Genomic DNA, 22,352 nt, shown 5'->3' with positions numbered 1-22,352 from the left:
GTAGTCAATTTTTTGTATTAGCAAGGGTAAGTTTTTGTACGAGCAAGAAGTTCTAGGCAGAGGAAGCAGTTCATGCAGCATTAGGCCCCAATTCTGAGGAGTATAACTCAAGTTATGCTTGGTATAGTAATGTATTCTTAATAATAGAAACATAGATCAATCCATTATTATTAATTGTCAACCGAACTTAATGCTTTTCCAAGAATATAATCACATTACAATAAATGATAAACACAAGGTTGAGGAATATTTCTATCCTTGCTTTTGATTTCTTGTGAGTCAGACCTATTCTTTGCATCATTTCTATAAACTAGTTGAAATTGGACACACTGGGGGGTCTTAGAGAACATTAAAGGGATTACTAAATAAGCCAATGAGATAGTACTTAATAACTTGAGGACTGTGGGTATTTTAGTTTCATTGCCTGATTTTATGACTTCTGTGAATAAAAATTAAAATTTCCCAACCCCTTATCACTGTAAAAAGCAATCCAAAATTGTAGCTCATAAGCAAAACAGCCCTTTTCCTCTCCCAAATCTCTTTATCCTCCTGGCTGCTTTCTTCTACCAGCAGTGAAGTTCAGGGGTTGGGGGAGGGGACATGTCTGAAAATGAAAGTTTCATTAATTTCAAAAAATCAAATTACTGGATAACGGCATTTTGCGACTTAGCCCTGCTTTTTAATTATTAGTGGTAAAAGAAAGTGCAATTTACAAATACCTTTATTACAAAGTTTTCATAAAAGAATAATGACTGAGAGAGACACATGACAGTATCCTCAGCTCTGTCGTTTTTTTATGACTATACTTTTGGAGTATTTATTTTCCAGGGAAAATGAAAGGAACTCACTGTCAGGAGAGATCAGGGTGAGGTCGCCATCTAGTGGCTGCTTTTCAGAAGCGGCTGTGAATCCCGTCACCCTTCAGAGACAAGCCCAGAGGAGTGAGCAAGAGATGTGTGACTTATTACCAGGGCCTTTGCAGGATCCAGATGCACCAACAGTTGATACAGTTCTTGAATAATTAATTCAGGTTGGCTGTGGGCGCTACCTAGTGTAACCATTTGTACATCTCTTTTAAAATGTTCATTTCAGAATGCAAATTTATGCTTCAGGCATGTAGACCAGGAACTTCACCTCCCACTTCTAAGTTATGTCTGTGTGTAATCGAAGTGTTTTGGATAATTGTGGTGGTGGTTCTGTTTGTCTTTGTTTTTGTGAGGGACAGGTCAAGTGTTGTGGTCTACCTCCTGTAAGCTTCTCAGGAGACTTTAATAAGCGAATGCATTCCCCACCTCACTCCAACCCGTTCCATTATATTTTTCCCATATCGTAAGATAAATTATTTTCTTATGATAGATTTTGAAGTACAGCAAGTGGAATGATTTTGTGAAATCACACTGACATGGATTTGGAGCTTAATTATACAACGTCCTCAAAGTTTCACGCCTCCTTTCTGTAAAAGGTAAGTGACATTAAGAACACTTACCTTTAAAGGCTATAGTGAATGATAGATGATTAAAGGAGCTGATATGCTTAACACAGCTAAGTTTCTAATACCTACTGGGCACCGGATATGTGCCTAGATGCTCTTCCTTAATCCACAGGCTATCTGTCTCTACACACACACACCTGCACATGCACATACATATCTTACTATATTTCCTGATTCCAGAAGTATAGAAACTCAGGCTCATGAACATAAAATTAAACCATAAGATCCCAAATTACAGAATATTCATGCTGGAAAAGGCCTTAGAAATAACAGAATTTCAATTTTAAAAATGAGGAAATTAGGAAAAAGAGGTTTAATGTATCTATCCCAAAGGCATAAAACATTTTATTGGCAATGATTGTATTAGACCCCCCCGGGCCCCTGACTGTCTTATTCACAGAAGAAACCATCGAGATGGCTTAGGACACTGACTGCATTTAACAAGGCTCAGGAATGTTAACTTTCCTAATATCCTGCAAGTTAATGTCAGGGCCCACATCTGATGCCAACGGTGTTACATGTAATACCCCATGCTGCCCCAAGTCTTCTTTCCCATATGGATAAGAATTCAGCTTCATAGATGTGTCCTGCTCTAGAATATCAGAGAGGGAAGACTTATAAGATAGAGCATGTAAAATGGCACTTGATGATAGTCTCTCTCGTACCTCAGCCTTCATCAATTACATCCACCATCAAATTCAGGCTGAAGATCTACCTTTATAAACCACTTCTGACTTCTCCAGCCCAAATGGGTAATTCTGTCTTCTGACTGACAAATTATAATCTCACCCACCAAAATTAGAATCTCTTTATATATTTTGGTCCTATTTTCAAATACTAGAACCCTATGTATTCTGCTTGATTGGTTCATTATTTGAGGAAACAGGTAATCTCATCTGTTTCCATTTTATCTTCTGCAATTCTAGCATGCTGCTGACATAGAACAGACTCTTAGGAAATACTTATTGATTGTGTGGAGCTCTGAATGTTTCTTTCCATACGAATGGGTGCATTAATTTTTTCCTCACCCTTTTAAATGTAAATTCCACCAGGCCAAAGACTTGCTTGTTTGTTCACTGCTGTATTCTCAGTGCCTTATAAAATGGTGTGTGGTGCAGAATAGATAATTAACAATGATTAAATAAGTAATTAATTAAACCAAACCTTATTCAGCACCTTCTAAGTATCATGCACTGTTTTAGTACTTTACCTGTAATGTTCTGAATTTCTGGTTTGTCCATCTCTTCTGCTAGAGAGTGATTCACTCACTGATGGAAGGAACTGGCATATGGGAGGATGATTGACATGTGATTTTTGAATGATTGAATAATAAAATGATCTGTAGAACCCTACATCTGTTCTCCAGACACATACTCTATGCCTAAGGAGAGAGACCCATAAATATGTAGTTATAGTTAGCAGGTAATTTCCATAACGCACATTGATGAAAAGGGATTGTAAAATACACAGGAAGACCTTCTTAGCCTTGCCTGAGTTGGTCTACAGAAAACACGATTTGTGACTTCTACTATGCAAAATAAAAGGTTTTGCAAAACACTGTTCGCTCACTGAATGACTGAGAGGACCATGAGAGAAAAGAGAGACAAATTTCACCATTGTCATACTCACCCTCAGCCACATCATCATCCACGGTTAACTTAAGGCTTTTTCCTCTCCGCACCACCCGAACGGTGTGCCACTCATTGTCATTGAGCTTCTGCCCTGCATACAGGGTCTCTGGTCCTTTGCCTAAGGATGGTAGTAAGTGCCAAAGTTAGAATCAATTCTCAAAGTATTGTTCATGCATCAGGGCTGTCAAAACCACACTGGTGCACGTGAGCCAGCAGCACTCAAGGAATTATATTCCACCCAAAGTCCATTCGAATTTTACTAATCCAACGGATTCTCTGTAGGAATCCCCATGTGCAAAAGTCTCAATTCAAACATAACGGATAATGGCACAGTAATGAAAAAAATTGCGCCTTCCTTTATCTCAGATATAAGGTTTTCAAATGCCAATGGCAGTAAGCAATCATTTACAGGAAGCTGTAGTTAGCAGTCATTAATCTCTCAAAGTCTTAGAATCCAGATGCATTTCTTTAAGATAATAGGAAATTTACTGTAATATTTTTTCTTTAGAATAACTTGGCCATTTGGCATTATACACCAGTCTGGCTTTTATAGTTTCCACCAATAGGACGAGAAAAGGACTTTGCAACACATACTGCCTTAACTTGACATTTCCATTAACACAGGGTCCTACTAGGATTTGCAACCATAGAAATCACAATAGCAAACATTACAATAGTAATAATGTCAAGTTTTAAACCCCATCATAAATAATGCTCCTGAAGGGAATATAAGGGCCCCCAGAATTTTCTCATTGTTCATCATCCTCCAAAAGGATCCAAAGACCTAAAACCTGAAATGATGTAAAGTTCCAAAACTGAAACTTTTCAGGACAAAAGCATGACTAATATAAAGTGCCACTAAATAGAGGAATAAACCAAGTTGTCCCAAGAGATCCACGCTCCAGACGCTCACGCTAAGGTTCAACTGAACCCTATAAAGAATCAGGGGTAACAGGAATTGTACTTGGGGCAAAAGATGACAAGAGAGACACAGAGTCATTAAAACGATCCAGTTAATAAAGAAAGAAAATGTCACATTCTTTTAGGATGTATATCATTATTGATCTGAAGTATAAATTTAAAAGACAAAGAAGATTACATAGAAGCAGAAGATAGACCAAGGTTGCTCTTTCTAGGAGGATAGCTGAGCTCATGAAGAAAGATGCTGATTAAATATTTTTGGATTAGTCAGTCTATATGTGGAAAGCCCCGTTCCTGAAAATGACTAGGGAAAAAAAAAGATAACAGCATATAAGTGGCTAATATTTCCCTATGGATATATGTGAAATGGTTTGGAAAACCATATACTTGGCCCCAACATATACTGAGCACAGGGCCAAGTGCATAGTAGGAGCTTTAATGAGTGCTTGAATAATCAATGTCTACATAGGTCTGTTTCTATGGTAACCATCAATTAGGGTCAATATGTATTCATCTAAGTAATTTTGAAAGCTTTATTACGTAACTGTCACTAGCTACTCTCCTCCCTCCTATACCTTCAAGACTGAAGATATTTTATATGGGGGAATATAAATCTCCAGGTAATTTCAAACTACACCTTTTAATTTTGAGTAATTAGTATTCCTATTTTCTGCTGGTTATAAGAGTTATGGTAGTAGTTCAAGTTTGGAGGAATTCTCCTCTTGAAAAATAAACAGACTTTCAAAGTGAAAAAGTTTCTTTTAATTACAATGAGCACAGCAAATAACTTATATTTAATAATTTTCAGAATGCACCCAAAGCTCAAGTGCAACCCACATTGACAAGAATCTTGAACATTTAGTAAGGAAACCTAAAGGACCAAATGCCTTCAAAATTAGGGAGTGAAGCCATAAGAGCAATGAATCTTAGGAATAAAGTAACTCTACAATAAACCATTGTAGATTCCATCTCAGCTTCTCTTGCTTTATATGTTTGTCTCAACGTTACATAAAACGTATGTATTATAACAGAATTTCCCTACATTTTCAACTGATTAGATACCACTCTTCATTATCTTATTAAGTTGAGGTCTAAGATTGATTTAACAGTTGCCTTCACAACAGCCAACAGTGAGGGCATTGAAAGAAAATGGACCACATCATGTGGATACTTTATAAAAAGAACAGATGTTCCCAGAAAAAACAAATCTGTCTTTGATTTTTTATGTTTTTATTCTCTTTATTCTACATGCAAATGCTTCAATAAGAAAGAAAAAAGTAAAGAAAGATGTGGAGAATATTAGCTATGAAGGCAGAACTGCTACAAGTACGGGCTATTTAAAACATCTTCTATAAGGTGGCATCTGTTCTTTAGGCAATTTTTGTACATCGCTTAATTTTTATGATTGGGGACAAGATAAGGGAAAATGACTAACACAAACATAGTAGTTTGGGAACATTGCTTCATTCGTGTCACATTACCTATAGAGTTATAAAACAAGCTTTCTTTCAGCCCAATGATGCTAGCGTTTGGAGGTCCATCAGCTCTTATGCTATCCTTGAGATATTCACAGTGGTCAGATTCAAACACAAATATTTAACTGTCTATTTGACTGTAAAACTTTGGAATGTGATGGCCAACGAATAAAAATGTAAGAAAAAGAAAAAAAGAAAAAAGAAAACCCACAAAACTGAAGCTTCTCATGCCCTACTATTTAGTTACATTTGATACCTCCAACAGCAACAATTCTTATTATTCTTAGCGTAGAAAAAACAAGATTCATACTTATCTCATCAAAATGACATGGAATGGTATTTGATATTCATTTTCAAACAATAAATAAGTAAGTCCTAGTGGAATTTTGTAAAACTCCTGGCCTCCAGAAGTGGAGAGTCAATGGCATTTATCCTTAATCAAGCCAAAAGGTCAAGTCATTCTACAGAGGAAAAGTGATGTTTAAACTCAGCAGGAAATCTAGGCAAAGAGAGAGGAGGAGCAAACCTAATCAGTAGCCCAAGAATAAAAGTGAATTGATAAGTAATGCAAGATGCAGACACAAGCTGAAGTTGAAATATACAAACTTTTCAGGACGATCTGGTCTAGGGATTACTTTTTCTGGCCTATTCAAGCAAAAAACGCAGTGAAGTAGCATCAGTGAAACAATGAATGTAAAGAGTTCTTCATGTAAGCAAAGGATAGTTCAGACAAAAAGAAGAAAACACTGAAATTTAAAATGAAACTAGTGGGAACTTAAGAAAGATCTCAAAACCATCAACTTTCCTGTATTTTTATAACTGGGAAAGTTATGATCTGCAACTGGGTACATATTAGATCTATGTATTACATGTACTTTTCCCTTTTATAGTTTAAGTAATAAATATTGATCACAAAAAAATCCTTTGATTCTCTTGAGGCTGCCTAAACTATCACTGATGGATCTAAGTAGAGAATATTAATAAATTACCTAAGACTCCTCAGTTGAATTTCCCAGGTAATGACACTCATGCCTGGAATAAAGATGCAAAAGATTTCTGGGATGCAAAACTTCGTAAAGATAGTGTTGAATGGTTTACTATTGTAGAACAGAGAGCCTTTAACGAATGCCCTGGGTAATACCAGCCAAATACTCACACAAGCTATCCTTATTGAAAACTCATCTAACACCATCTCTTTGAGGTAAGGCTTTGTTTCACAGAAGATGACCTAATTCTCTGTTGAATGGAGGATACAGAATAAGATATCATGGATGAAATACAAAGACTAGATTGTTTTTCTTGACCTATCCTACAATAACCCTGTGGAACCCTTACTTCTTTTAGAAGCCAGAACCAATAATGAAATCAAACAGAAACATTAGGAGATAATGCATTGCTGATTGCTTGGAGGAAGATGACACTCAGATATTATCAGATTTTTCCCTCTTTTGGCAGACAGAAAATCGGAGTGCATGTTAAAAATCTATATTTGAGCATTACTAAAGGCACACACCTTCACAAGGTGAACTGTGGATTTTAATTATTTTTAATTTATTTCAATTTTCTTAAAAACTAGGCCGTTCATATTACATGAATTTGTTATTCCCCCCAGGAGCAATATAAGCAGCAAGACTACAAGTTACCCCTGACATACATGTGTTTGTCAATGTATTTCTAAGACCTGACCGAACCAACTAAACCAGATGGTTTTGCTCATACACAGGGAGTAGAAATTCCTTCCATATGCCACAAAGCCCTGTTTCCAAAAGTGTATGGGGAACCATTGGAAACTTTTTTGCTTGGGTGGAGGTTGGGTAGGGAGAGGGTGATATCTCTATCATAATCACTTTGCTTTACCTGACCATCTTTCTATTTATTTAAACAGGGAAATGAAACAGTAACTTGATTTCCCATCAAACTATGTTTCACATGAACCAAAATTTCTACAATGCGTAAAATATATGAAAAATACCCCTTTAGAAAGGCATAGTGAAAGATGCATGTAATTATACATCTAAATGATATGGTTAATAAATGCTCAAAGTGATGGACTGTGTTAGATTTGAAGGACACCAAAGATATATCAAAAAAGAAAACTTACCTTTGCTTCCACCAGCACCTTTGGCTAGGCTAGCTGAGCTGTGACAAGCATTTCACTAAGCCCATAGCATCACACATTGTATTAGGCATCGTCCCCAGACAAAACAGATCAGATAAGTAAAAGCAGGGATGATAAGGAAAAAGAACAGGACTAAACGAAGAAGAGGAGGACAGAGAAGTAGGAAAAAGGCGTTTTATGTTCTGTCCACAAAATTTCAGCTTCTGGTTGTCTTCTTTGGGTGTCTGACCCAACAGAGATTGAGGAGGTGTTTTGTTTGTTTTGTTTTGTTTTTACAAACTTAGTTTTGAAGTGTTCGTTTTCACTGGAGAAAACATTTTAAATCATAATTATTTTTAGAGCCAGTTTGGCAAAACACCTCAAATAGATCATTTCATTCTTACTGGAGTACTTAAGGCTCAGGAATAGCTGCCATACCCCCTACAACAGGTGTGGAAGGTGCAGGGAGCTTTCTTGAAGTCTTCTACTGAGAAGTCTCCCCGGGAGGTGTGAGAAAGACAAGCGACCCAGCTATTTAGCCTGAGCACCCTCCAGGAGCCCCTGCTTCTACTTAAAACCTACTAAAAACACCACCAATATTTATCAGGCTTTAATAAGCAAACATACCATTGAGACTGCCACATATAACGAGTTCAGCAACGGACTACTCACCCCTTTCTCGGCACTTCATCCTCTGCTTCAGCCTCCCAGGGTATTAATAGAGTACTGTTACTCACCTCTGCCAAAGTTTTGCAAGACTATCTATTCACATCTTTCACAAATGCTAATTGAGCACCAGAAGGCAACCAGGCATAGTGGTCACATTCTGATGCTCATTCTGATCCTCATTGTGGAGGCTAAAAAGATAAACAAGACAGAAAGCGTCCTGCCTTACACAGTTTACAGTCTACTTTGGGGTGAGAAAATCTGATAGACCATACACAAATTAAGGAACATGAGATAATTTTAGATAGGGTTGAGTTCTGTCAACCCTATCTAAAATAAGACAGGGTAATATGATGAGAAGTAGTTGGGGTGGGGAGTGAGGATTGAGGATTGGCTACTTTGTAGAATGTTCCAGGAAGACCTCTTTGAGGTGACTTCTCTACTCTTATGCTGAACGCTTGGTTGGGTAGAAAGGTACTAAATGAGACGATCAGAGAAGGCTTCTCTGAGAAGGTGCATTTAGGAAGGAGCCAGTCATGCAAAGCTGGTGATGTAGGCAGAGTCCAGATCACATGAAGTCCTAATGACATGGCACAGAACCCGAAAGCTCTTCAACACGTACTGGAAGCTCTTGGAAGGTTTTAAGTAAGGAGATTATATAATCTCAATTAAGTTTTGCAAATCACTCTGGTTGCTATAGGTATATTCGATCAAAAGTGAAATAATGGAAACAAGGAGATCTATTAGGAAGCTGTTAAAGACGAGATGAAAATGGTTTAGGCTAAAACTAGGAGACAGTAGAAATGAAAGTTGTAAAATTTGGGATGTATTTTAGAGGTGGAGTCAACAGGACTTGGAGATTGGTTTGGGAGGTGAATTGGTAGTAGGAGAAGTAAAGAGAGAAATCAGTGTTGATTCCTAGGGTTTGTTCTGCCAAACTGGGTAGATGAAAACAGCCTCACTTAAAAGGGAAAGATTCTAGGAAAAAGTAAAACATGATTGATCCTACTAGCCAGAGAAGGTTACTTCTGGTATCGTGTCTCTCCTGTGAGTCACACTTGATAACCAGCTCCTGGCAGCTGCCCGCTGCTGAGACGTGTGAATCAAAGTTCACTGCTTGCCTGATTTTTCTTAGAATAGTGTTAATTTATACCTCAGGCCACCACTATCTATTGATGATGCAGGATTGTTGAGTGTTGCTATTTGCCCACCCACCTCCCTCCTTCCCTTTCTTCCTTTTTAACTTCCTTCCTTTTTTCCTTCTTTCTTCCTTCCTTCCACCCCTCTCTTTCTTCTTTTTGTCTTTCCTGCATGGTTTCTGTTATGTGCTCTAACCCATGCCTTAAGACTAAGAACAAAGAGTGCCCCTAACATTACAAAGCAAACACTGGCAGCCCATTCAATAGCATCTCTAAATTGTGATCACAGCGTAAAATGAACCCGTTCATCTTGGCTGAGAGAATGGAGCATCTCAATTTTGAAATGGAATGAATCTGGGGCAGATATATCTCCAAAGAAACAAATGGCTCCTCAAAAGATGAGAAAGAATATTGTCCCCAATGTATTCCCAAACCTCTACCTTAAGCCATAAATTTACAGCAGTGCTCAGCAGTGGTAAGCTGGGGACAGGCTCAAGCTTTCTTATGATAATCTCTCTCCATGAAACCACTTTTCAAGAGATAAGGGCAATTTTCTCAGGGACAGGCAGAAAGATCCCTTTGTGAATATTGATTCTAGTCTTGTTTTTAAAAAAACGTTATAAAATATACTGGAACTTTCTTCACTTTTCCAATGGTATAATTAATACAAATTAGATTTCTTACAACAATTTTAGGTATTATAGTGCTTTTGAGTTTGATTGTGTGATCTTACTGTTTAGCACTAAAGTCACAGATTTTGAAGCTGAAGGTGATTGAGCTAAAGAGATTCTAACCAGGGCATGCCATAAGACCTGCTCCCTACCATCCCCTAATAAATTTCTAATTTAAGTCTGTTTCCTTGTGAATTGACCTTTTTGCCCTAGCATGCAGAAAAATATATATATCCAATTATGAATTGAAAGGTCTAGTACATTAATATTAATTTTTTGCTTTAAATAGGAATTAAGGAAGGCAAAGTACAGCTTACGTTTGTCTCCCTTTATTGCTTTTATAACCTTTCTATCTGCAGCCATCCCTCTCAGCCTTCCCTGACCCTCCCAGCTGAGAGTTCACTGCTTCAGTAATTCAATAAAAATTTTATTTGGCAAATGGCCACTCTATTCCTTGTATTGTAGTTTTAAAAAAAAATTGGCTTATACGCCCTTTGAAGTAGAATATGCTACCTTTGTAATCCCCAAACTAAGTATGGTACATTGCACCAAGAAGGTGCCCAATGTATTAGAAAAAAACTAGTGAGTGAATAAATAAAACTGAATAAATTAAATAAACAAATGAGTGGGTGGGTTGAGGGAGAGAGAAGAAATGGAAGGGGAGCTGAAGGGAGCTGCGAACTGTATTTTAGTAATAGGACAGATTCAACCAATTCAGGAAAGTAGTCCATATAGTAGTAAATACATATAATTGAATTAATAAGTGAATACATAGAAATGGATGTATAAATTAAAGGAGAGTAAATTTATGGAGGGTAGAGGGGGAGAAGGAAGAGGAGCAGAAGGATCTTGGCAGTAGAGTGAATTAGACAAATTTGGAACCGAAAGATATCAGGCAGCAGATATAAGTGAAGTCACTAATTTTCCTTTTAATATATATTCTTCCTGGCCAAAAGAAAACGCAGCTTTCTGGGGAAGTGATAGGGGAATGAAAGTAGCCTGTATAAAGAACTACCAGTTGCTCTGCACACGTAGTCTCATTTAGTTTTGTAGCATGCAGCTGATATACTATATCCTAGCTTTACAAATCAAGAGGCAGAACAAAGCTCTGGGACCTGTCAAGGTCAGCAGCTGTGGAACTCAAACTCTAGTCAGCCTATCTGAAAAAAATCCTTCCACTCGGGTTTGTTCTCACAGTTTCCCCATGTTTACATCCCTGAATTGTTCTGTCTCAGGAGTGAAAGAGGAATAGGGTGAGGCTGGGTAAAGCGCATGGAGGATATGGGAGACTATTGCTAATTATGAAACAGAAAATCTAATTCTAGGAGGATAATGAAGAGTATAACCTGGCCTTTTTTTTTTTAAGTATTTGTAAGACCAGGTTACAGGCCTACCATACAGAACCTATTAATAAAGCAAAAAAAAAAGAAAAAAAGAAAAAAAAAGAAAAAAGAAAGCTAAATGTGTCTATTATAAATGAAAGTGACTATGAAAAATATCATCATATTTGTACGTGCTTGCAGCAGACCCTGCATCACGTGCCGCCTGGCATCATATTCCCTCAGCCAATGTCAGATTTCAGCTACTGCAACAGGTGACAGTTATTGTGAGCTCAAAGTTTGATGGTCCCCCACTTCAAGCATGGCCAGTCCTTGGGCCTTCTCTAAAACTAGAGTACCTGCCCTGCCTGCAAGAAAGAGCAACCAAGAAATGGGAGTGAGGGTGAGAATACCCTAGGGGTAAATGTCAAAGAATGGGGAGGGGGAGGGAGTCCATGAATAAATACTCCAACCTCCGATGTTTTAAGCAGAAAATTCTGGGAGGCATTCACGGCAACGCCTTCATCTCTCCCACCTATGCAGTGCTTAGAGCAGGAATCTTGACAGTGGACACTCACACTGGTGTTTCTTTCTGCATTGCTTACCCTCCCTGCTCCTTCACTTCTGCTTTTGGGGACCACTCCCGGATAAACTCTCTCACCCAAGTCTTTGTCTCAGGCTTTGCTCTCAAGGGAACTCAAACTAAGATAAAACCTACATAGCACTCAATCATGTCCCATGCAGTAACTCAAATGTTATGGCAACCGCATGAGGTAGGTAACGTCAATTACCTAGGATGAGATTAAGAGGTTAAGTGACCTGCCCAAGATCACAAGCTATTGAATTGTGAAATTAAATAAAGAATCCAGTCTTTCTGATTCCACAGATAGATCACTTCCCATTAACCTAAATAGCCGCCTAGAGTCCATGAAGCCCACAGAGTACAGAAAGCAGTAGTCTGCTGTCAGCACTCAGGGCAGGCTGAGCGACCATGGTTGTAAATTACCAAAAATTGACTAGACTCCTGGGGTTGTGAGAAAGTGGCATAAGTCTCTAAGCACAATCGCACAGCTCTTCACTCTGAACCATGGAGGACTTTTGGGAATTCTAATTTGTTAATTTGTCTAATTCACTCTACCGCCAAGAATGAGGTTACCATCATTCTTAAATAGCGTAAGTCTATTCAAGCGAGAATCTAAGAGATACGCCCTTGATACCCAAAGACCCTTCAGGCTCTATCTGACATATTCTGGATGAATATCCCGTCTGGATGGGGGACTTTATGTATAGATATAAAAATACAGTCATTGGATTTTAGAAGTATCCCAAGACAAAAAGTTCTGGGAATGTGGCATTTTCAGATCAACCTCCATGGTGTTTGCAGTACCTCCTTCCTACAATAGAAAGTACTAAATACAAAGTAAAAATGGGAAAAGAGGGATATTTGCAGCCTCTTTGGCATGGTAATTACAAGGCCTATCAGCTTATGAGCTTGATGGCATTAGCTGATCACCCACTGTGGACAGAGGTAGCTGCCACACAGAATGGTCTTACTCCTGGATAAACTCTCTTATCCTCTTAACATCTGCTGTATGCAACTGCAAGACCCAGGAGGCTGGATTAGCAGAACTATCACTCTATTCTGGTTCTTGTTAACTAAGATGATGAGATTCGTCCTTCCTAAAATAATATGTATGTAGGTTTGAAAAGTTGAGAAATTATAGCTCTCCATCTCACTAGAAATATCATATCCTTATAGTTCCCACAAAAATAAAACTTGCAAGACATGCACATAGAGAAAATAATTAAAACCAGACATCAACAGAAATAAATCAAGTGTCTTTCAATTCAAATGTATTTGTTTCCCCTTAAGTAAGACTTAAATGCAACTGGCTCCTAATGCAGCAAGCCTGGCCATGTATGACACATGCAAAATTGACTATGTTGGCAAACAGGACTAATTTCCATGTGCTGTCTTCATACCTTTTTGCAACAGCTTGGGCACAGCACAGATGTAACCTTCAAACTGCTGACTGCCTCCTCCATGTACCCTGAATTCCTCATTAACTTGGGACATCAAGCGAAGAAAACTGTTCCTACCTAAGAGAGTGAAATTACCACCCCACTTTCAGACTGTATAAAAAAGGAGGGGTTTAATTTAAAAGTTGATGACCTACTAGAGAGGTGTTGTGAAAGTTTCCAGGGTGCGAAGATGAAAAAGATACACTCACTGTTCTAAAGGAGCTTAGAGTCTACTGGGGGAGTTGAACAAATAAAAACCAATCATGTGGAAGAACAGGTACAGAGGTATCCACTAGATACCCTGCTGGTGGGCACTCACGCCATCTGGAAGTCATCAACTGTCTGTTCCTCTTCACATTCTTCATGCAGGATTATATAGATTCCATAAGGCATAGACCAAGACCTTTATTTCTGTATCTTTCTCAACTCTAAATAGCACTGTCCTTGGCATGCACATTGGATTCTCAAATAAAGAAATAATGTCTTCACATACTTGCACAAGACCCTATTAATAACAGATCACCAGACAATAGTCATAAGACATTATTCTAAGTGCTTTACCTATATTAACTTACTTAATACATCAATCCCATAAAGTTGCTGTGGTTGATTATATTATTTTTGACAATATTTGCTGTCCTTTCCTATCAGCCTCTTCCGAATAGGTCCACCCTTTCTGGAGGGTTACATTTCCTGCCTCTTATGTCAGGCATTTTGCATGACGTGCTTCACAGCCAAGAAAATGTGAGCAGAAATAGTGTGAACCACTTAGAAGGTCTGAGGGCCACCACATGGCTCTGTTAGCTCTCTTTCCTTGGCCACAAATCCAGGATGTGACAAATTAGAGCTGCCTCTTCAGGCAGGGTCCAGAAATGAAGAGTCAAGAAGAAGCACTGCAGCAGAACTAGGATGAATGTTAATGCTGGTGGGAAATAAAGCTCTGCTCATTTAAGTCACTAGGATTCCAGGGAGGCATCTGTTACTGCAGCGTAACTGAGCAGAGCTGACTAACACATGGGTCCCATTAACAACCACATTTTACCCTTGAGAAAACTGACACAGAAAGAAGTTCAGTCAATTGCCCAATGTTGCATAACCTAATTTCTGGGGACTAAACCTGGGCAGCCTCATTCCATTTTGCCCTTAACTACTACACTATATAGCCTCCATTAGCCAAGAGATGTAGCAGGGATGGTTCAGAGATGCAATGACTAATTCTCATGGTGAAATATTTTCCACAGGCCCAACAGGATAAAGAGTACAAAACTATTAAATAAATACATACAATGGATATGCCTTTAATTTCTGAGTGCACAGAAAATGAATAAAAGCAGAGGAAAAAAAGGCCAGATAAAATGATATAAGAAAGAAACATATCCAGAAAATGATGGGAGAACACAGATTAAAAGAAATTTTAATATTTGTCAAACTGCTCAGAGACAAATACCTCTTCTGGAAAAAAGAAAACCCTTAATATTTTTATCGTTAAAATGCTGCCAGAACACAAAACCTATGAACGTGTTTAGAAGCATGTAGTTTGGAAGCAATCTGCTTATTTTTGTATATAGTAAAATAAATACTTCTGTTTGTGATAACTATAGGATGGGAAGTAACACACGTCACCCGGGAGGATGTCATCTAAATGCATAAAATAGTCCTGTCATTTTAACTTAAAGATTTTTCAGAGCTGTTAAGGCATCATCTAGGCCAGTGGTTCTCACATGTAAAACTTCATAAGAAACATATGAATAATGTTAATAGTTTGAATTTCAGGGCTCTAGTCTCAGTATTTCTGATTCACAAGATCTGGGATGGATTCTATGAAGTGGCATTTTAATAAGATTTCTGATATTCTGGATGCAGGTGGTATTACTTTCCTAGGGATGCTGTAGCAAATTATCACAAACTTAGTGGCATACAACAAAAATATGTTCTCTTTCAGTTCTGGTCAGATGTCTAAAATCAAGGTGTGAGCAGGTCATAAACGCTCTAGGGCAGAATCATTTTTGTCCCTTCCTACTTTCTGGGGGTTTCCCACAATCCTTGATATTCCTTGGCTTATAGAAGCATTCCTTCACTCTCTGTCTGTTTTCACATTGCCTTCTTCTCTGTGTACCCTCTTCTGATAAGGACACCATCATAGGAATCAGGGACCACCATAATCCAGTATGCCCTCATCTTAACTAATTGCATTCGCAAAGACAATATTTACAAATGAGGTCACAAGGCTGAGGTTCCTGGTAGATATCGAATTTTTAGGAAACAATACTTAGCCCACCACACAGGCGATTCTCAGACCACTTTTCTGAGAACAACAAAGAATAATCCTTCATTTTACTAAAGCAAATCCTGAGTCTCTGCACCTAGGGGAAGGAATTTCGCATGACCACATAAGTACAACCCAGATCTGACTCCCAGTCCAGTGCTCTCTGCACTGTAAACTGGCGCCTGTGGTTCTACTGGTGGCTTGCATTTTTGTAAACAGAAGTGAAAAGATCATTCTCATATAATTTTGGTCTGCATACCAGGAGAAATTAAGTGAAGAACTGAACTGCATCAGACTCCACTCCATTAGCAAATTCCGTTTCCCAAAGTTGATGCTTCTGAAATTCCAGAGATTTGGCCAATCTTTATTGTTCTGCAGGTAGCTCCACTTCCATCCTAACCCAACCTGTAACTCACAGGGAAACTCTGGAATGTCTCTCTCACCACCTGCCATCCTCTCACCCTTCGATACCCCACTCAGTATCCCTCATGGTTCATTTCAGGCTGTTGTAAACTAATTCTTCAGTTATCCATATCCCCAACCAGATTGGAGGCACCTTGAAAACCAGGTCTAAAACGCCCATGTCTGCATCTACACACTCAGATGCTTGTTGAGTAAATAAATGAAATCCCTTCCTTACAAACTTAACCCAAAGTTTTGCTTCTGTTACTAGAGTAAGGACCCCACCACCTTGTCCAAGACTAAACTCTCCTCTGACTCCACTTCCTATCCTTTTTCTACATTCTTTGAGAGAGATGTATATTTTAACAGTGATCTTGCTTCTTTTCTAAACCTCAGACTTTTCCTGTTAGCTTTCTTTAGGCACCTTCAAATTTCACCACTCACAGAAGCCCTTCTCATAACCCTGCTTCTTTCCCTTGCTTTCTCCATTCACCTTGACATTTTAGAGTATCCCACTAGGGTGCTCCTCCCGCCCCAGACTTCACAGAGCCCCCCATAACTGCTGCTGAGCCCAGGTTACTCTGCTCTCCAAGCCCTCTCCACCAACCTTTTGGCAGCTAGTTATTTTCTCTGCTATTCTATCTGGTTACTAGTAATCTGCAAATCGCCAAGCATAAGGAACATTTTCCAGTCCTCTTCACCACCATTACGCTTCAGCAGCCACTCCCATCTTCAGTGACACGGCTGTCTCATGGTTTTCCCATATGTATGATTTTTTTTTTCTTTTTTCTTTTTTTTTTTTTTTTTTTTGAGACTGTCTCACTCTGTCTCCCAGGCTGGAGTACCGTGGCACTATCTCGGCTCACTGCAAGCTCTGCCTCCCGGGTTCATGCCATTCTCCTGCCTCAGCCTCCCAAGTAGTTGGGACTATAGGCGCCCGCCACCACGACTGGCTAACTTTTTGTATTTTTAGTAGAGACGGGTTTCAGCCTGTTAGCCAGGATGGTCTCAATGTCCTGATCTCAGGTGATCCGCCCGCCTTGGCCTCCCAAAGTGCTGGGATTACAGGAGTGAGCCATCACACCCCGCCCCACATGTACGAACTTTCATGAGCAACCTCCCCTCCCTGCCTCTTCCCCTGTCTATTACTTAATTATGGGGTTCCCCCAAAGTTCCAGCCTCTCATTTCCTTCTCTACACATGTGTTGCTTGCTGAACCATCATCATATAATTTGAATTTAATTTTTGATTCATCTTTTTTTCTTTCCTCGGCTCTGTTTTTCTATTTCAAATTTCCTCTACGGTATCTCTCAGATATCTCCTATTTCCCCAACCCTCCTTCTCTTCCAACATCTCTCTTAAGGTCATCCCCTCAGAATATTTCTTTGTTTCTTTTCCTTTTTTAACTGAAATATAATAACTGTACATACTTACAGGGTAAATAGTGATGTTTTGATACACATAATATATATTGATCAGATCAGCGTGATTAGCATATCCATCATCTCAAATATTTATCATTATTTGTTTGGGAACATTGAATATGTAATATGTTCCTTCTAGCTATTTGAAACTGTATATTATTGTTAACTTTAGTCATCCTGCAGCTCTCTAGAGCACTAGCACTTATTTTTTGTATCTAACTGTAATTTTGAATCTTTTATCAAATTTCTTCCTGTCCCTCATTTTCCCCCTCCCCCTTCCAGCCTCTAGTATCCTCTGTTCTACGTTTGATTTCTATGAGATCAACTTTTCTATTCCTTTCTATATGTTCCTGGTACTACTGCCCCATTCTGATATATTCGGAAAATTTTAGGTCCCAATCCTACTTTAATAAATCATTTCAAATACATATTTCAATGAATATTTTTATGTGTTTTTCCAAACCTTTTCTTTCTTTTTTTTTTTTTTTTTGTTGTTGTTGTTGTTGTTGTTGTTGAGATGGAGTCTTGCTGTGTCGCCCAGGCTGGAGTGCAGTGGTGCGATCTCGGCTCACTGCAAGCTCCACCTCTCGGGTTCATGCCATTCTCCTGCCTCAGCCTCCCAAGTAGCTGAGACTACAGGCGCCCACCACTACGCCCGGCTAATTTTTTGTATTTTTCAGTAGAGACGGGGTTTCACCCTGTTAGCCAGGATGGTCTCGATCTCCTGACCTCGTGATCCACCCACCTTGGCCTCCCAAAGTGCTGGGATTACAGGTGTGAGCCACCACGCCCGACCCTGTTTTTCCAAATCTTTCATGTCTGACATATGGGCTCCAGATATTCTTCAGCTCTGAAACACTCACTGTGGCTCCCAAAGCTGAAGGTAGAGGCTCAGTGTCAAAATAGGAAGAGTTAAGAGTCAGAGACAGGGCTTCTGAAGGTTATAGGTGAGACTAGGATGAATCAAGAACAGGACTTTGGAAGGTTGGTAAGAAGCAGGTTAGTAGAGAGGAAGAAAGGGAAGTACTTGGGAGGTTTGAAGGATGTATGGTGAATCCATACTTGAAGGGAAGAACTCTGTGGTCTATATTCTGTTAGGGTAACTCTTCTTATGTTGGCTCCAGAGCCCACACTCTGAGCTACTGTGCCATGTTGGTCCCCCACCACACTTTCCACTAAGACGACCTATCATCTCCAGTCCAACATTGGTCCACTGTGGCTAGGACATAATCTCACAGTTCTCTCTACTCTCTGGCCTAGAAGCAAGTTTTTTCAGATTTTCCAAGATTCTAAATGATGCCTCCTCTCTACACTCCTTTAGCTGGTGGTGGTTCTTTCTAACTACAAGCACTGAAATAGGGTCCTTGCCACTTCAGGGGCTAACTGGACAATCCCAAAGATGGCATGGGGTGCTAGAGAGAATGACTGTGGGAGATGAGTGGGGATAATGAGGCATAAAGTCATTGCTACACTTTGTTCTGAGGCTTCATATTTAATCCTCAGAATACTGGGAAGTAAGCATTATTATCCCATTTTACAGATGACAGCAGTAAGAAACAGGGATGTTCAGTTATCTCAGCCAACAGTAAATAGCTAATAAGTAGATCCAAAGCCAGGCTTATCTGGGTTTATATAAAACTGCCTTCTGGATGGATGATGGATGTGTGAGTGATGGGTAGGACTTCAGATCAGACCTCCATAACCAATGGTGCTTCTGAGGGAGCAGGAGTGAAGGTTTGGGAAAAACAAACTGGTAGAGGAATGAGAAATGCTTCTTGGAACTGATATTTAGACTTGGTGAGAATGGGGGTGGCTGGGTGAGGCAGCAGGGGAATTTTGAGAAGCACCATGAGTAAGGAAGGGTGAATTCCTGCCAGCCCTAGATCAAGCCACTGGAGAAGGGCACATTTGTATATGGGGGTAGTTGATTATACGGTGAGCTTATATTGACTGGGATCAGCTTGTAATGTCTGTGAGAACTCAATGTCCCCTAGTTAGATGCAGGGTGGGTCATCCTTGTCTCAATAACCTGACTTTCTACTTCTCATTGATTTTAAGGTGATGCTGGCTATGAACTCCACGAGGCCAGTGATTTTGCCTGCTTTTTTCAGAATCTAGTTCAAGGCCTAGACATGGTAGTTACTTGACATGCATTTATATGAATGTATTTAAATACAGCTTATGGACATTGAAATTCAAAGTGTGAATTGACTGCCATCCCTTAACACAGAAACAGGGAGAAAATGTGGTTATGTGCTTATTACAACTAATTATCCTGTTTGAGGCTACATATGCTCCTACTGAATCATAATCCTAGCTACCATTTACGCAGGGTTGTGAACTGATCCAGTTCTCTTGGGACCAGTGGAAAACAAGTTCTAATTCATGGCTTGATACACATTAGGTACCCAACCGATCAGTGCTACTTGCTGCTATTAATAATTTATGAAAACATGTTTCAGTGATTTATAAAAATCTAGTAATGGGAGTACATGGTAGTTGGGGGAAAATTTTCAAGGGAAGAAATAAGGGGGAAAATATCCCATATAAACTGAATTTCTAAATGACAATTATAAAAATAATTCTATTCAAGGAACAAATATCTGCCAAACTGTTGTACAATAACATTTATTTGTTATTACTCATTAACTCAACAACTCATCAAATATTTACTGCTTATTTGTAACACACTGGACATTGACTAGTGGCTGGAGATAAAATGAGAAATATATTATGATCCCTGGATCAAAGCTTCTTACAGTCTAACGGAGTAGAGAGTGATATAAAAATGGAATACAATGTTTTAAGTGCTTTAATACTAGTATAAATTCTTTACATTATACCTAAGGAACACAGGGAAAGAGAGAAACTGTTTGGGAGTGTGTGTGTGCATGTACACATGCACATTTGGGTCTGAGTTTGGGGTTAGGAAGATAATGGTGTTCAAATAATACTTGTTAGAGAAAGCAAAGTTTATGCTTTTTAATGAATGTGCAGGAACTAGTGCTCCAGGTAAACAAGAGGTTTTAAAAACGACCATGTATAAAGATTAAGAAAGCATGCAAGTTCAGCGAATGTTGAATAGTTCCATGTGGTAGGGACGTGGAGGGTATTTTTATGAGAGGGAGGAAATGAGTCTAAAGAGATAGCCAGGAGGAGGTTGTAAGAACCTGTTTATAAGAACCTGCTGTACTGAAAACTTCGTATTTTATCTCCTAGATCAAAAGGAACTCTTAAAATATCTTAAACGGGCTGCAATGTATGTTGGCTGCATTATTTAAGATTATTCGATTTTGTTGTAGTAAGCAACAAAAAGTTGGATGGAACTTATAGAATGGGTTAAAGTGTAGGGATCAAACTGATAATCTCTGAGACCTGTCAGACATAGAGAAAATAAAAAGACCACATGTGTGCTGAACAAAGATAAAAAGGATGAAACAAGAGAGTTACTTGCCCATAGAAAGGGATGAAAGTACAGAGTAAATCTTAAATATTTATGAAGCTCAGACCATCCCTGTTGACACCTTCATCCCTAAGTGGGTCAACCCATCGGTGACATTAATTTTGGTCCCATTCTGGCCCCACATTTGCTCTGGTTGATACATAGAGATAAAACATATCTGGTCACCAGGCTAATTGGCAAGTGATAGCTATGGCCAGACATACTTGCCCTTGTGTCTCTCCAGGAGGGCAATGGTGTAACAGAACCAGTGTTTCCCAACTGTCGTATCCCTTTCTTAATCTCAACTCTGGCTCTTGTAACTACTTCATCAGCAGAGAAGACTAACACGGCAGAGGGGGAAGCAAGGTAGATGAACATTGTGTAACCAAGGATTGAGATATGGTAGTCTTTCTATCCCACTTGCACACTCTTCTGTGTTCACTGAACCAATCACTTTCCCCTTGATTTACGCTTAAAGTGTACCTTAAATTGATTTAATAAAGAATTTATAATTTCACATCTTAGTTTGGTCTAGGAGCCTTTTTGTTCCATGACCTCTGGGGCAGCCCACTTGAATGTACCTGGAGTGTCAAGGTGATTTTCTACATGCTGCTGGGAATGACAGTGTCAGATTGCTGTCTTAGAAAAATCACTCTGGACCTTCAAACACAAAGTCTACGTGGCTGGGGAGTGGGTCTGGAAGCAGAGAGAACAACTCCTGACTTCCTCTTACAGCCAAAGATATGTGACATCTATTTCAAAAAGAAGGTTTAAACAAGATTTAGAAGCTCCAGGCACACAAAAGAGAAAATGTCCTAAGAACCAAATTCTTTACTGTCAAACTAAAATAAACTCAACTTTTAAAATTCCACAAAGTCAGTGCAAAAACCACCTAGAGGAAAAAAAATCCTAATGTCAAATAAAAAAAAGGTTGAGATTTCTCCACATTCACATAGGATTATCCAACCTTCCTGGTGCACTGATGGTGTCAGGAGAGTTTGCAGAGATAATAGCCCACCATGATTACAACATAATTCTATAATCTCTCGTGTGGCCCAATAGGGTGCCCCCAAGAAACTGAAGCCAGCAAACTAAAAACACCAGGTAAAGGAAATAGCTGAATGATCATTCAAATGCCTCACAGTAAGTAGTGAGCCAGCAGGGTGTGAGAAAGAACATAGGATTTTGAGTGAGCTAGACATGGCTTCAAATTTCCACTCCACTAGGTACTCACTGTGTGATCTTGGACAAACATCTACATATCTCTCAGCCTCAGTCTCTCCAAGTTACAAAATGGAAATACTCATAATCACTTTAATCAAGGGGATATGGTGAGTGAGGAATAAGTGAACTAGCACAGAGAATGTGTCCAGCACAGGATCTC

General features: G+C 39.1%; 1 protein-coding gene across 16 annotated transcripts in view; it reads right to left on the bottom strand.

Moving 5' to 3' along the window:
- The window catches only part of NRXN3 (neurexin 3), a 1,700,445-nt gene that overhangs the window by 887,682 nt on the left and 790,411 nt on the right, over positions 1-22,352 (bottom strand). For all 16 annotated transcript variants that reach the window (XR_012091017.1, XM_073011214.1, XM_073011222.1 and 13 more), the window contains one exon: positions 3,122-3,241. Coding sequence is in view for 15 of the 16 variants with exons in the window: in XM_073011214.1 (XP_072867315.1) it covers positions 3,122-3,241 (120 nt within the window). In the remaining variant the exon portion in view is untranslated. The remainder of the gene's footprint in view (positions 1-3,121; positions 3,242-22,352) is intronic.

This window comes from Chlorocebus sabaeus, chromosome 24 (genome assembly GCF_047675955.1).
Source record: "Chlorocebus sabaeus isolate Y175 chromosome 24, mChlSab1.0.hap1, whole genome shotgun sequence".
Taxonomy (NCBI): Eukaryota; Metazoa; Chordata; class Mammalia; order Primates; family Cercopithecidae; genus Chlorocebus; species Chlorocebus sabaeus.
This window is presented reverse-complemented; position numbering and strand designations above follow the sequence as displayed.